This window comes from Ranitomeya imitator, chromosome 6 (genome assembly GCF_032444005.1).
Source record: "Ranitomeya imitator isolate aRanImi1 chromosome 6, aRanImi1.pri, whole genome shotgun sequence".
Lineage (NCBI taxonomy): Eukaryota > Metazoa > Chordata > Amphibia > Anura > Dendrobatidae > Ranitomeya > Ranitomeya imitator.
The window spans coordinates 844565-860127 of NC_091287.1; the positions used below are offsets into that span (position 1 = coordinate 844565).

Here is a 15563-nt window from a genome sequence, read left to right on the forward strand (position 1 = left end):
GTTTCACAGCGGGTCCTCTTGCGGGAGTCCGGCCCCAAAAGAACCAGAGAAACGAATTTCTCCAGAACCGTGTGGGATAATTAGATCACGTTTGGATTCAATAGAAAGCTAATTTCGATATAAGATGAGGGATGTGTGTTCTGTGACCCTGCTAGGTTCGCAAGCACATCTAGGAGTTTTATAAGTTCCATACCAAAATATGCACCCTGGCAGCTAAGGGGAGGGGGCAGGCAAACCAGCCCTTTAGTGAGGTCACAAGCCTGCAGGTATAAGTTACTGCCAGTGAGCCCAACCCTCCTTCTTCCCTGGGATCTCACCACAGAAAGACTCTCATGAATTGGGACATTTGGAGCTCCGCCTACCAGCATGGTTTGCTAGAAATGATCAGAGCACATGTGAGTTTTATCTTTCTTCTTTAATCCATGTTATTTTATAATTGCTTTGTATATACTTTGTCTCATATTGTAACATCTTTATATACCTTTTATAAACACTGCCTGTTCTTTTATGGAGTAAAATATATAAATTACTAGCTTTTGCTCTAAAACGTACACCAAGCCCTCTGAAGTGAATTGCGCTACTGATTTGGGTTGGCTCCGGACCCGCTAACCTTTGGTGCAATCGGAGCTGGTGGCAGCATACCTTGTCCTGTGCAATAATTATTGTTCCTGCCTGAGTGGGAGTAGTTATACCGCCCTCGCTGCATCGTGCTCAATAGCCAGTACATAGCAGGCAGCCGTTCTGGCGACTAATTACCCTAGGTGCAGTAGCTAGTCTGACCTGAAAGTAAGGGGGGGCGCCAGAGAGCTGCAAGTTCCAAACCGGAACTGGGAAATAGATAAATCCCCTCCAGAAGGAACCAGAGGCAACCAAACCCCAGTTCATGACAAATTGGTGTGAGTAGTGGGGACGATAAAGATATCCTCCCCGGGATCCCTGACATACTGCTGGGATCCGTTACAGTGTTGACCGTCATGGTGTGAATCATGACAGTCATCTACAACCGCTCCGCATCGGTGATCTGGACAAGCAGCGGATAAGGACTGTGTTCACTGCGGTATATTCAGTACCAGTTTCTCGTCATCTGTAACCACTGCATTGGTGATCTGGACAGACAAGCAGCGGATAGAAGATGATCAGTTCGGTTTCTGTCTTTATTCATTTCAATTACAGATAAATATATTTTTTTATTTTTTAAATGAAACAAACAAAGACAAATTTGCTCATCAATGAGGAGACTGCGGCACAGAGTGCAGATGCCCCGAAGCCTCCGGCACTGCAGTCCTGTCCATGGCCTATGAACACCAACTGTCCTAGTACAGTGATGTCGGGGGCGACGGGCGCGGTACAGAGCAGTGCACACATGAATCTGTTGCTGATGACTATGGGGCAGTTTTATTTGCCATAGGTTTCCCATATACTCCAAGAACACAGATCATCGTTCCCTCCGCTGGCTAGTTGGCCTTTCGTTGTGGCTCGTCTTCATTTAGTCTGGACTTCAGGTGCTGCTTGTAGGATAAGATGTCTCCGGTCCACTTGGTGACCGCCTGCTTTTCGCACACCCATATTTCCTGAGCCACCTGCCATTAACACAACCCATCAGTCAATTCCAGGCTCCATGGAAAATGCCACCTGTCTGTGAACGATATCTCACCTGCTGGATCAGCCGAAAGTCGTGGCTCACAAGCATCATCCCTCCTTCAAAGTCATTGATGGCGTCTGCCAGAGCATCGATCGTCTCAATGTCCAGATGATTGGTGGGTTCATCCAAGAACAGCATGTGGGGATTCTGCCAGGCCAGCCAGGCGAAGCAGACGCGGCACTTCTGCCCATCGGACAGGTTACGAATAGGACTCACCTGCGTCGAGAGAAAGGCGTCACCAGGGGATGGGGGTATGACGTACAGGTGGCGGACAGACGGGCGGGGAGGAGGGCGGACAGACGGGCGGGGAGGAGGGCGGACAGAGGGGAGGGGAGGAGGGCGGACAGACGGGAGGGGAGGAGGGCGGACAGACGGGAGGGGAGGAGGGCGGACAGACGGGAGGGGAGGGGAGGAGGGCGGACAGACGGGAGGGGAGGAGGGCGGACAGACGGATGGACGGGAGACGGGCGGAAGGGCACACGTTCGGAGAGCAGAATACTAGGCCTGAAAACCTCAGCACCAGACTGCCAACTCACCCTGGAACAGTACGCACAGCCTGTTCTCTCAGTTATCAGCAATTCTGGAGACTAACAGGAGTCAAAGAAAGCAGAAACCTCCCAGCCCCCATAACACCACGGAGTTACAACGGAGCGGCTGATATCAGTCACATATGGTGTAATGTCTGGAGGTTATATCAGTACTAGAGTGTTATAAGGGGTTTGTAAGGGACACAGGAGACTCCATTTTGGATTAATTCAGGCCCCATAGATTATCCTGAGATCTCCCTTTTCACTCCTGAAATATGCCCCTCCGCTTGGGAAAAGTACACATATCCCCCAAAAGAACAGAACTTCACGATTTGGCCAGAGAATTAGAGGCCACGTGTTAATGAAGGCGAGGTGGAGCAGAGCTGGGACCCCCTGATGTCTTTTGTGCAAGGCGGACCACAGCAAGGGAAAGCTCTAGACACTTGGGCACCGACCCCTAGAGATAAATTATGAGAGTACCGTGCATCTCAGGGTTAAGTCCAATATACCACCAGAACCCTGGGAGCCCTCCGCACGCACCCCCGCGTCTCATTTCTCTAGTTGTCCTGGATACCGAGCTATCGAGACTGGCTCTCCAGAACCACTTAGGCTACTTTCACAGTAGCGTTTTCTGGCGTACGTCGCAATGCGTCGTTTTTGGTGAAAAAAATGCATCCTGCAAATGTGCCCACAGGATGCGTTTTTTCTCCATACACTTGCATTACCGACGCATTGCCGCGTATGGCCACACGTCGCGCGATGGATGCGTCGTTTTGGCGAACAGTCGGCTCAAAAAAACGTTCCATGTAAGGATTTTTTGTGTGTCGAGTCTGCAATTTCAGACCGCGCATGCGCGGTCGGAACTCCGCCCCCTCCTCCCCTGACATTACAATGGGGCAGTGGATGCGTTGTAAAACTGCATCCGCTGCCCCCGTTTTAATTTTTTTTCACAGCTTGCGTCGGTATGTCGAGCCGACGCATGGCGACGGCCCTGTACTGACGCTAGTGTGAAAGTAGCCTTAGCTGACCCAAGTTTGGACTATTGGTCCAGCCCCAACAAACCCATTGAGAGGTCAGTCATCCAGTTTGGATTCCCCCTGGAAGTTATGACCCATCCTAGATATTGGGAATTATTTAAGCTAGGAGGTCAAAGGAGAATTCAGTCCAACCCAGAGGGGTGGTGGCAAACATGGGAGGGGGCGAGCTAAGGGTTAAAAGCTAACTACACACATTTAGACTTTTTCATTGTTCTATCACGTCACGTGTGGAGACGGACCAGAAACTAAGTAGGTGCCTGTGGATACGAGAGCTTCCCTCCATCCACATGTGATAAGAAACGGTAACGTGACACATACAGCTAACTGCTATCCCCAACCTGCACCCTACTCTTATCTGTACCTCTGGCTCCAATATTACTCTGTATATACAGTATATGTAGATCCTAGTGCGCCTTTCGGCAATTAAAATTGCAATTAATTTGGGCTGTTTTTTTTTTTTTTTCTTTTTAATCTCAAAACCCTATTTCCCACGTCTGCGAGTCCGGCTAGTACTTAAATGCTACCTGGGGTTGGTTTCTGACCCGATATAAGCTTGTAAATGGAGCGGGTTTATATCTAATGAGGAACTGGTGGCAGCATACCGTCCCGGCATTATTGGGGGATCCTGGCACGACGGATCGGAAGTTTATATATACACCGCTCAAGAAAATAAAGGGCACAATTAAACAACAGAATATAACTCCAAGTAAATCAAACTTCTGTGAAATCAAACTGTCTACTTATGAAGCAACACTGTTCGACAATCAATTTCACATGCTCTTGTGCAAATGGAATAGACAACAGATGGAAATTATTGGCAATCATCAAGACACAAAGGAGAGGTTCTGCAGGTGGGGACTACAGACCCCATCTCCATACCAATGCTTTCTGGCTGATGTTTTAGTCACTTTTGAATGTTGGTTGTGCTTTCACACTCGTGGTAGCATCAGACGGACTCTACAACCCACACAAGTGGCCCAGGTAGTGCAGCTCATCCAGGATGGCACATCAATGCGAGCTGTGGCAAGAAGGTTTGCTGTGTATCAGCGTAGTGTCCAGAGGCTGGAGGTGCTACCAGGAGACAGGCCAGTACACCAGGAGACGTGGAGGGGGCCGTAGGAGGGCAACAACCGAGCAGCAGGACCGCTACCTCAGCCTTTGTGCAAGGAGGAATAGGAGGAGCACTGCCAGAGCCCTGCAAAATGACCTCCAGCAGGCCACAAATGTGCATGTGTCTACACAAACGGTTAGAAACCGACTCCATGATGATGGTCCGAGTGCCCGACGTCCACAGATGGGGTTGTGCTCACAGCCCATCACCGTGCAGGACACTTAGCATTTGCCACAGAACACCAGGATTGGCAAATTCACTACTGGCGCCCTGTGGTCTTCACGGATGAAAGCAGGTTCACACTGAGCACATGTGACAGACGTGACAGAGTCGGGAGACACCGTGGAGAGCGATCTGCTGCCTCCAACATCCTTCAGCATGACCGGTTTGGCAGTGGGTCAGTAATGGTGTGGGGTGGCATTTCTTTGGAGCCCTCCATGTGCTCGCCAGAGGTAGCCTGACTGCCATTAGGTAGAGGTGAGATCCTCAGACCCCTTGTGACACCATTTGCTGGTGCGGTTGGCCCTGGGTTCCTCCTAATGCAGGACAATGCCAGACCTCATGTGGCTGGAGTGTGTCAGCAGTTCCTGCAAGATGAAGGCATTGAGGCTGTGGACTGGCCGCCCGTTCTCCAGACCTGAATCCGATTGAACACATCTGGGACATCATGTCTCGCACCATCCACCAACGTCACGTTGCACCACAGACTGTCCAGGAGTTGGCGGATGCTTTAGTCTAGGTCTGGGAGGAGATCCCTCAGGAGACCATCCGCCACCTCATCAGGAACATACCCAGGCGTTGTAGGGAGGTCATACAGGCACGTGGAGGCCACACACACTACTGAGCATCATTTCCTTGTCTTGAGGCATTTCCACTGAAATTGGATCAGCCTGTAACTTCATTTTCCTCTTTGATATTGAGCATTATTCCAACTCCAGACCTCCATGGGATATTAGTTGTGATTTACGTTGATCATTTTTAGGTTTTACTGTTCTCAACACGTTCCACTATGTAATGAATAAAGATTTACAACTGGAATATTTCATTCATGTCTAAGATGTGGGATTTTAGTGTTCCCTTTATTTTTGTGAGCAGTGTATATTTCCGGCCTGGGACTGGTGATATATATACTGCCCTCACGCCAGAGTGCCCCGATAATCAGTAAGTGACATGGCAGCCTCTCTGGGACTTCTTATCCTAGGTGCAGTTTCCTGACGGACCAGAGGGTAAGGGGGCACCAGAGAGCTGTGACTTTGTAAGCTCCATCACAGATTGGTGACGGTGGTGGTGGTGGTGGGGATATCAGTATCTCCCGGCTCCGTCGTGTGTTTTCCTCACAAGTGGTGGCAGCGGTGGGATCGAGATATTAGTGTCTAGGAATAGGGGTCCCACACACACTAAGGATTACTAGCGGTAGCTTTTGGGATAAGATCAGCTCAGCATTAGACTGTGAAGAGTGCAAATAATATAAGGTGTGTGGGTTCACGGGTCGCACTTCTGTGTCAGTAACCAAAGGGTTAAGAATGGCCAGAGGCACCAGGTCCCAAAGCCAGGAAATGGCCAATGCTATGGTCGATGGGGAGGACTTGGACGATTGTGCTGCTCAAGGCAATGGGGAGTCCAGCCAATGCTCCTGAAGGAACCTGCCAATGTGCTCAGTCCTGCAGTGGGCTGCCCCTCATCTGTCCACCCGAGCCAAGCAGGATCGTATGCCCTTCTGCAAGCGGCTATGGCCAGTGGAATCCCGCCAATGTCATCATTGCAACCAACCAGGACACATCAAGGCCATGTGTCCCCAGCGCCAAAAGGCCCCGTCCACTGTTTAGTCTGTGGGGAGGTGGTGGTGGGTCTCTTGACAATTACCAACCCATCACCATTGGCCTCGCAGCGGTCATGGGACTGTGGGACACCGGCGCCGAGATGACCCTTGTACAGCCTGAGGTGGTGTCTACCCGGGATTTGGTACCCAGAAAAACTCTGTCTCTGGGATTGGAGGAGTCGAACCGGCACTGCCCGCCGCCAAGGTGTATTTGGACTGGGGTGCTGGGAGGGGAATGCGGGAGGAGGGGGTATCAGCAAATATTCCCACCAATGTTTTGCTTGGGACTGATTTGGGGCAGTGTCCCAGTATGTGGCCACTGAACCCCCAAGTTCGGCTCCCATAGACGGTCTTGAAATGTCCACTGCTAATGAGGTTGATGTTAATGTATTGAATGTGCCTCCTGCTGTGGAGGGGGAAGCAAAATCTGAGACTTTCCCATACACTGACACTACATGCACAGGGAAGGCAGCTGTGACAGGCGAGAGGTGTGAAGATGTCCTCAGGTGTGATCTGCCAGTGTGCTGGGATCTATTGTCCTCTAGTGGGAGAGGCAGGGGACATGGAGCTGCAGGGTGGGGGAGGCTGCCACGGGAAGTGCAGGGCCCCTAGATGAGTCCAGGCTGCTGAGTTCAGAACCGCTGCAGGGAGAGGTACAGACCCTGGGGAGTGGTGGTGTCACAGGAGACGTGGAGCCACCAGGTAAGGTCCCAGGGCAGGAGTCCCCCACATCAGGGATGTCAGAAGGCCAGGTTAGTCTGCCTGACCCAGCGACTTGGTCAGGAGTGGAGGAAAAGCAGGCACTACCCATGGTCGCAGCAGTGGTGGCCACTGTCAGCAGGAGTGGAAGCACCAGAGCCCAAGTAACCTCAAGGAGGTCTGGTAGCTTCCCTACCTCCGACCAACTGGCTGCCGAGTCAGACGGAGGCCAGGAGACAGGTCTTGGGGAACTGACAGAAGACGTGACGGTTTAGTCAATTCTGGCCACGTCTAGTCAGGGGTTTCAGGCGGCATTAGAAGCTGACGACAGCATGAAGGCTCTCAAGGAGCAGGTGGCACAGCCTCCCATAGAGTCAGACTGTGAGCAGGTGGTCTGGGACCAGGGACGGCTGTACCGGTAACGGTCCACCAGAGGTGTGGCGCCGGGACCGACAGCTAGTGGTAACCTATCCGTTTAGGGTGGAATTGTTGCAGATCGCACATGAGATTCCGATGGCCAGACACTTAAGGATTGCTAAAACCAAGGCCAGGCTCGCTCAGAATTTCTACTGGCCTAAAATGGAGGCCTATGTAGCTGCCTACTGCCGTTCGTGTGACATCTGTCAGAGAGTGAGGAAGGTGGGGTGGCGCCATTGACCATCATTGAGGAGCCTTTCAGGAGGGTCACTGTGGATCTCATTGGACAGCTGTCCAGTCGTAGCCGCTCCGGAAAATGCTTCATACTGACGTAGTAGATTATGCCACCCGGTACCTGGAAGCAGTAGCTTTGTCATCCATTCGGGCTAATAAGGTGGCTACCGCCTTACTGGAGATTTTCTCCCGAGTGGAATTTCCCCAGGAAGTGCTCACCGACCAAGGGACCCAGTTCATGACGGAGATGATTGAGTCCCTTTGTAAGCAAATACAAACGCAACATCTGGTGGTCAGCCCGTACCATCCGCAGACTAATGGCCTGTGCAAGCAATTCAATGGCACCTTGAAGCAGATGCTTAAGATGTTGGTCGACTCCCACGGGAGAGATTGGGAGCGGTACCTCCCACATCTGTTATTTGCCTACCAGGAGGTTCCATAGGCCTCAACGGGGTTCTCCGCCTTTGAGCTTCTGTATGGGCTACATGTGTGGGGGCCCTTGGATCTGGTGAAAGAGGCATGGGAAGGGGACTTGGCCACCCCTGGATTGTCGGTCATAGAGTATGTTGTGCACTTCAGGGACAAGTTGATGACCTTGACGCGGCTGGTGTATGACAATATGGTGCAAGCCCAGACTGACCAGAAACACGACCCGAATGCTTGCGAGAGGACCTACCAGGTGCGCCAAAAGGTGTGGCTACTGGTCCCCTTACCACAGAACAAGCTTCAGGTGGCCTGGGAGAGCCCATACTTCATGTGCCAGCAGATCTACGCAGTCAAATACCTGGTCACCCTGGACCACGTCCGTGTAAGGCCTTCCACGTGAACATGATGAAGGCCCATCATGAGCGGGAGGCCTGCGCCCTCCTAATGTGCAACCATCCCGAAGGAAGAGAGGCAGACGCCCTCCTGGATCTGCTCACCCAAGCCAAGGCAGGTGGATCCATTGAGGATGTGAAGGTCACCCTGCAACCCTTCCAGGAGCTGTTCAGCAGCGAACACCGGAAATTGCACCCCCCCCCCCCCCCCCCCCCGATCCGGCGTTCAGCATATCGGGTCTATGATGAGGTGCAGAAGCAGATGCGCCAACAAATGCTGAAGCTAGAGGTGATCCAAGCGTCCAGCAGCACGTGAGCTTCTCCTTTAGTCCTCGTCCCCAAAAAGGACTGAACAACCCGGTTTGCATGAACTACAGGGGGCTCAACACTGTCGGTCACCGATGAGTTCCCCATACCACGCATCGATGACCTGCTCGACCAGTGGGCCGGGGATAAGTACCTGACCATCATGGATCTGAGCCGGGGATATTGGCAGATTCCCCTGACCCGTGAGGCATGGGAACACTCTGCCTTTATTACCCCTTTTGGACTGTATGAGTCCACCGTGATACCGTTCGGCATGAAGAATGCCCCTACCACTTTTCAGCGGATGGTCAACACACTGCTCAAGGGACTTGAAGGGTACGTGGCCGCATACCTGGATGATATTGCCATCTTCTGGGAGGAACACCTAGAGCATCTGGCGCAGGTGCTTGGGCGGATTGTGGTACAGACCGATGCCAGAGACTTTGGTGCTCAGTCAGGTTAACTCCATGGGCCAGGACACCGATATCAGCCCCTTTTATAACGCTCCAGTACGGATATAACCTCCAGACATTACATCATGTGTGACTGATTTCATCCCCTCTTATAACTTCTGACAGCTGTGATCTGTGCTAGGGTAGAATCTTCGCCCTGGCTCCGCCCTACTCTTGCCCCTGGCCCCGCCCCACTCTTGCCCCTGGCCCCGCCCCACTCTTGCCCCTGGCCGCCGCCCCACTCTTGCCCCTGGCCGCCGCCCCACTCTTGCCCCTGGCCGCCGCCCCACTCTTGCCCCTGGCCGCCGCCCCACTCTTGCCCCTGGCCGCACGCACCTGCTGTTTCCCCGTCAGGCCGTAGCGGCCGATGATCTTCCTCATCTCCTCCTTCTCCTTGATCTCGGGGTAACACTTCATCATGTACTCCAGCGGGGAGAGGTCGAGCTCCAGCTGCTCTGTCAGGTGCTGGTGATAGCGGCCAATCTTGACATGAGAATGTTTCCTTATCATCCCGTCTGATGGCAGAAGCTGCACCGACAAAAGGAGAAGGGATCAGTGAGGACGAGGCGGGGGGGGGGGGGGGGGGGGGGGGCAGAGGAGAGGGGGACGGGCAATGAGGTGGGGGGGTAGAGGAGAGGGGGTCGGGCAATGAGGTGGGGGGGCAGAGGAGAGGAGGACGGGCAATGAGGCAGAGGAGAGGGGGACGGGCAATGAGGCGGGGGGCAGAGGAGAGGGGGACGGGCAATGAGGCAGGGGGGCAGAGGAGAGGGGGACAGGCAATGAGGCGGGGGGCAGAGGAGAGGGGGACGGGCAATGAGGCAGGGGGCAGAGGAGAGGGGGACGGGCAATGAGGCAGGGGGCAGAGGAGAGGGGGACGGGCAATGAGGTGGGGGGGCAGAGGAGAGGAGGACGGGCAATGAGGCAGAGGAGAGGGGGACGGGCAATGAGGCGGGGGGCAGAGGAGAGGGGGACGGGCAATGAGGCAGGGGGGCAGAGGAGAGGGGGACAGGCAATGAGGCGGGGGGCAGAGGAGAGGGGGACGGGCAATGAGGCAGGGGGCAGAGGAGAGGGGGACGGGCAATGAGGCAGGGGGCAGAGGAGAGGAGGACGGGCAATGAGGCAGGGGGCAGAGGAGAGGAGGACGGGCAATGAGGCAGAGGAGAGGGGGACGGGCAATGAGGCAGAGGAGAGGGGGACGGGCAATGAGGCGGGGGGCAGAGGAGAGGGGGACGGGCAATGAGGCAGGGGGCAGAGGAGAGGGGGACGGGCAATGAGGCAGGGGGCAGAGGAGAGGAGGACGGGCAATGAGGCAGAGGAGAGGGGGACGTGTTGTGAATTCTGTGGCTGAATTCACTCCTGTGGTCACAAGTGGTACTGCAGCTTCTGAGCTTCCTCCCTCAGGTGTTCTGGTGAGCTCGTTAACTGCTTCATTACTTAACTCCGCCTGATGCTGCTATCCTTGCTCCTTGTCAATGTTTCAGTGTTGGATCGGAGCTTCTCCTGATTGTTCCTGTGACCTGCTGCTCTGTATAGCTAAGTGCTTTTTGCTTTTTTGTTGCTTTTTTTCTGTCCAGCTTGTCTTTTGTTTTGCTGGAAGCTCTGAGACGCAAAGGGTGTACCGCCGTGCCGTTAGTTCGGCACGGTGGTTTTTTTTGCCCCCTTTGCGTGGTTTTGCTTTAGGGTTTTTTGTAGACTGCAAAGTTCGCTTTACTGTCCTCGCTCTGTCCTAGAATATCGGGCCCCACTTTGCTGAATCTATTTCATCCCTACGTTTTGTCTTTTCATCTTACTCACAGTCATTATATGTGGGGGGCTGCCTTTTCCTTTGGGGAATTTCTCTGGGGCAAGTCAGGCCTATTTTTCTATCTTCAGGCTAGCTAGTTTCTTAGGCTGTGCCGAGTTGCCTAGGTAGTTGTTAGGCGCAATCCACAGCCGCTTTTAGTTGTGTTTAGGATAGGATCAGGTGTGCAGTCTACAGAGTTTCCACGTCTCAGAGCTCGTTCTTGTATTTTTGGGTATTTGTCAGATCACTGTGTGCGCTCTGATCGCTATGCACACTGTGTTTCTGGATTGCCTTCATAACACCTGTCATTAGCAAACATAACAGTACAAGGAGCCCAAACTAATGATTCTCAATAGAGGGAAAGAAAAAGTTCTGACATTTTTTTTTTTTTCTGCTCTGTGTTCACTTTTTTTTTTTTCCCCTAGACATTTGGGTGATTCTGGACACAGGTGTGGACATGGATATTCAGGGTCTGTGCTCTTCAATGGATAATCTCGTTATAAATGTACAAAAAATTCAAGATACTATTGATCAGAAATCTATGTTAGAACCAAGAATTCCTATTCCTGATTTGTTTTTTGGAGATAGAACTAAGTTTCTAAGTTTCAAAAATAATTGTAAGCTATTTCTGGCCTTGAAACCTCATTCTTCTGGTAATCCTATTCAACAGGTTTTGATTATTATTTCTTTTTTGCGCGGCGACCCTCAAGACTGGGCATTTTCTCTTGCGCCAGGAGACCCTGCATTGAGTAGTGTCGATGCGTTTTTCCTGGCGCTCGGATTGCTGTACGATGAGCCTAATTCAGTGGATCAGGCTGAGAAAAATTTGCTGGCTTTGTGCCAGGGTCAGGATGATATAGAAGTATATTGTCAGAAATTTAGGAAATGGTCAGTACTCACTCAGTGGAATGAATCTGCGCTGGCAGCTTTGTTCAGAAAGGGTCTCTCTGAGGCTCTTAAGGATGTCATGGTGGGATTTCCTATGCCTGCTGGTTTGAATGAGTCTTTGTCTTTGGCCATTCAGATCGGTCGACGCTTGCGCGAGCGTAAATCTGTGCACCATTTGGCGGTACTGCCTGAGGTTAAACCTGAGCCTATGCAGTGCGATAGGACTATGACTAGAGTTGAACGGCAGGAATACAGACGTCTGAATGGTCTGTGTTTCTACTGTGGTGATTCCACTCACGCTATTTCTGATTGTCCTAAGCGCACTAAGCGGTCCGCCAGGTCTGCCGTCATTGGTACTGTACAGTCCAAATTCCTTCTGTCCATTACCTTGATGTGCTCTTTGTCGTCGTTTTCTGTCATGGCGTTTGTGGATTCGGGCGCTGCCCTGAATCTGATGGATTTGGATTATGCTAAACGTTGTGGGTTTTTCTTGGAGCCTTTGCGGTGTCCTATTCCATTGAGAGGAATTGATGCTACACCTTTGGCCAAGAATAAACCTCAATACTGGGCCCAGCTGACCATGTGCATGGCTCCTGCACATCAGGAAGTTATTCGCTTTCTGGTTTTGCATAATCTGCATGATGTGGTCGTGTTGGGGTTGCCATGGCTACAAACCCATAATCCAGTATTGGATTGGAATTCCATGTCGGTATCCAGCTGGGGTTGTCAGGGGGTACATGGTGATGTTCCATTTTTGTCGATTTCGTCATCCACCCCTTCTGAGGTCCCAGAGTTCTTGTCTGATTATCAGGATGTATTTGAAGAGCCCAAGTCCGATGCTCTACCTCCGCATAGGGATTGTGATTGTGCCATCAATTTGATTCCTGGTAGTAAATTCCCTAAAGGTCGATTATTTAATTTATCCGTGCCTGAACACGCCGCTATGCGCAGTTATGTGAAGGAATCCCTGGAGAAGGGACATATTCGCCCATCGTCATCACCACTGGGAGCAGGGTTCTTCTTTGTAGCCAAGAAGGATGGTTCGCTGAGACCGTGTATTGATTACCGCCTTCTTAATAAGATCACTGTTAAATTTCAGTATCCCTTGCCATTGTTATCTGACTTGTTTGCTCGGATTAAGGGGGCTAGTTGGTTCACTAAGATAGATCTTCGTGGTGCGTATAATCTGGTGAGAATCAGGCAAGGAGATGAATGGAAAACTGCATTCAATACGCCCGAGGGTCATTTTGAGTATCTAGTGATGCCGTTCGGACTTGCCAATGCTCCATCTGTGTTTCAGTCTTTTATGCATGACATCTTCCGTGAGTATCTGGATAAATTCCTGATTGTTTACTTGGATGACATTTTGATCTTCTCAGATGATTGGGAGTCTCATGTGAAGCAGGTCAGAATGGTTTTTCAGGTCCTGCGTGCTAACTCTTTGTTTGTGAAGGGATCAAAGTGTCTCTTCGGTGTGCAGAAAGTTTCATTTTTGGGGTTCATCTTTACCCCTTCTACTATCGAGATGGATCCAGTTAAGGTCCAAGCCATCCAGGATTGGATTCAGCCGACATCTCTGAAAAGTCTGCAAAAGTTCCTGGGCTTTGCTAGTTTTTATCGTCGCTTCATCTGTAATTTTTCTAGCATTGCCAAACCATTGACCGATTTGACCAAGAAGGGTGCTGATTTGGTTAATTGGTCTTCTGCTGCTGTGGAAGCTTTTCAGGAGTTGAAGCGTCGTTTTTGTTCTGCCCCTGTGTTGTGTCAGCCAGATGTTTCTCTTCCGTTCCAGGTCGAGGTTGATGCTTCTGAGATTGGAGCAGGGGCGGTTTTGTCACAGAGAGGTTCTGATTGCTCAGTGATGAAACCATGTGCTTTCTTTTCCAGGAAGTTTTCGCCCGCTGAGCGTAATTATGATGTGGGCAATCGAGAGTTGCTGGCCATGAAGTGGGCATTCGAGGAGTGGCGTCATTGGCTTGAAGGAGCTAAGCATCGCGTGGTGGTATTGACTGATCATAAGAACTTGACTTATCTCGAGTCTGCCAAGCGCTTGAATCCTAGACAGGCCCGTTGGTCGTTATTTTTTGCCCGCTTCGACTTTATGATTTCGTACCTTCCGGGCTCTAAAAATGTGAAGGCGGATGCTCTGTCTAGGAGTTTTGTGCCCGACTCTCCGGGTTTATCTGAGCCAGCGGGTATCCTCAAGGAAGGAGTCATTGTGTCTGCCATCTCCCCTGATTTGCGGCGGGTGCTGCAAAAATTTCAGGCGAATAAACCTGATCGTTGTCCAGCAGAGAAACTGTTCGTCCCTGATAGGTGGACTAATAAACTTATCTCTGAACTTCATTGTTCGGTGTTGGCTGGTCATCCTGGAATCTTTGGTACCAGAGAGTTAGTGGCTAGATCCTTCTGGTGGCCATCTCTGTCACGGGATGTACGTACTTTTGTGCAGTCCTGTGGGATTTGTGCTAGGGCTAAGCCCTGCTGTTCTCGTGCCAGTGGGTTGCTTTTGCCCTTGCCGGTCCCAAAGAGGCCTTGGACACATATTTCGATGGATTTCATTTCTGACCTTCCCGTTTCTCAAAAGATGTCAGTCATTTGGGTGGTCTGTGATCGCTTTTCTAAAATGGTCCATCTGGTGCCCTTGGCTAAATTGCCTTCCTCCTCTGATTTGGTACCTTTGTTCTTTCAGCATGTGGTTCGGTTGCATGGCATTCCTGAGAATATTGTTTCTGACAGAGGTTCCCAGTTTGTTTCAAGGTTTTGGCGAGCCTTTTGTGGTAGGATGGGCATTGACCTATCCTTTTCCTCGGCTTTCCATCCTCAGACTAATGGCCAGACCGAACGAACCAATCAGACCTTGGAAACATATCTGAGATGTTTTGTTTCTGCAGACCAGGATGATTGGGTGTCCTTTTTGCCGTTGGCTGAGTTCGCCCTTAATAATCGGGCCAGCTCGGCTACCTTGGTTTCTCCATTTTTTTGCAATTCTGGGTTCAATCCTCGTTTCTCTTCAGGACAGGTTGAGTCTTCGGACTGTCCTGGTGTGGATTCTGTGGTGGATAGGTTGCAGCAGATCTGGACTCAGGTAGTGGACAATTTGATCTTGTCCCAGGAGAAAGCTCAACTTTTCGCTAATCGCAGACGCCGTGTGGGTCCCCGACTTCGTGTTGGGGATCTGGTTTAGTTATCTTCTCGTCATATTCCTATGAAGGTTTCCTCTCCTAAATTTAAACCTCGTTTTATTGGTCCGTATAGGATTTCTGAGGTTCTCAATCCTGTGTCTTTTCGTTTGACCCTCCCAGACTCCTTTTCCATACATAATGTATTCCATAGGTCGTTGTTGCGGAGATACGTGGCACCTATGGTTCCATCTGTTGAGCCTCCTGCCCCGGTTTTGGTGGAGGGGGAATTGGAGTATATTGTGGAGAAGATTTTGGATTCTCGTGTTTCTAGACGGAAACTCCAGTATCTGGTTAAATGGAAGGGTTATGCTCAGGAAGATAATTCCTGGGTTTTTGCCTCTGATGTTCATGCTTCCGATCTTGTTCGTGCCTTTCATGCGGCTCATCCTGGTCGGCCTGGGGGCTCTGGTGAGGGTTCGGTGACCCCTCCTCAAGGGGGGGTACTGTTGTGAATTCTGTGGCTGAATTCACTCCTGTGGTCACAAGTGGTACTGCAGCTTCTGAGCTTCCTCCCTCAGGTGTTCTGGTGAGCTCGTTAACTGCTGCTATCCTTGCTCCTTGTCAATGTTTCAGTGTTGGATCTGTGCTTCTCCTGATTGTTCCTGTGACCTGCTGCTCTGTATAGCCAAGTGCTTTTTGCTTTTT

At 51.3% G+C, this 15563-nt stretch overlaps 1 protein-coding gene across 2 annotated transcripts in view; it reads right to left on the minus strand.

The window, feature by feature from the left end:
- Window positions 1–1126: 1126 nt before the first annotated feature.
- ABCF2 (ATP binding cassette subfamily F member 2) overlaps window positions 1127–15563 on the minus strand; it is a 54260-nt gene continuing 39823 nt past the window's right edge. For both annotated transcript variants that reach the window (XM_069729031.1, XM_069729032.1), the window contains exons 12-14: window positions 9399–9590; window positions 1655–1858; window positions 1127–1580 (exon numbers count right to left, since the gene is read on the minus strand). In XM_069729031.1, the coding sequence (XP_069585132.1) occupies window positions 1455–1580; window positions 1655–1858; window positions 9399–9590 (522 nt within the window). In that variant the 3' untranslated portion in view covers window positions 1127–1454. The remainder of the gene's footprint in view (window positions 1581–1654; window positions 1859–9398; window positions 9591–15563) is intronic.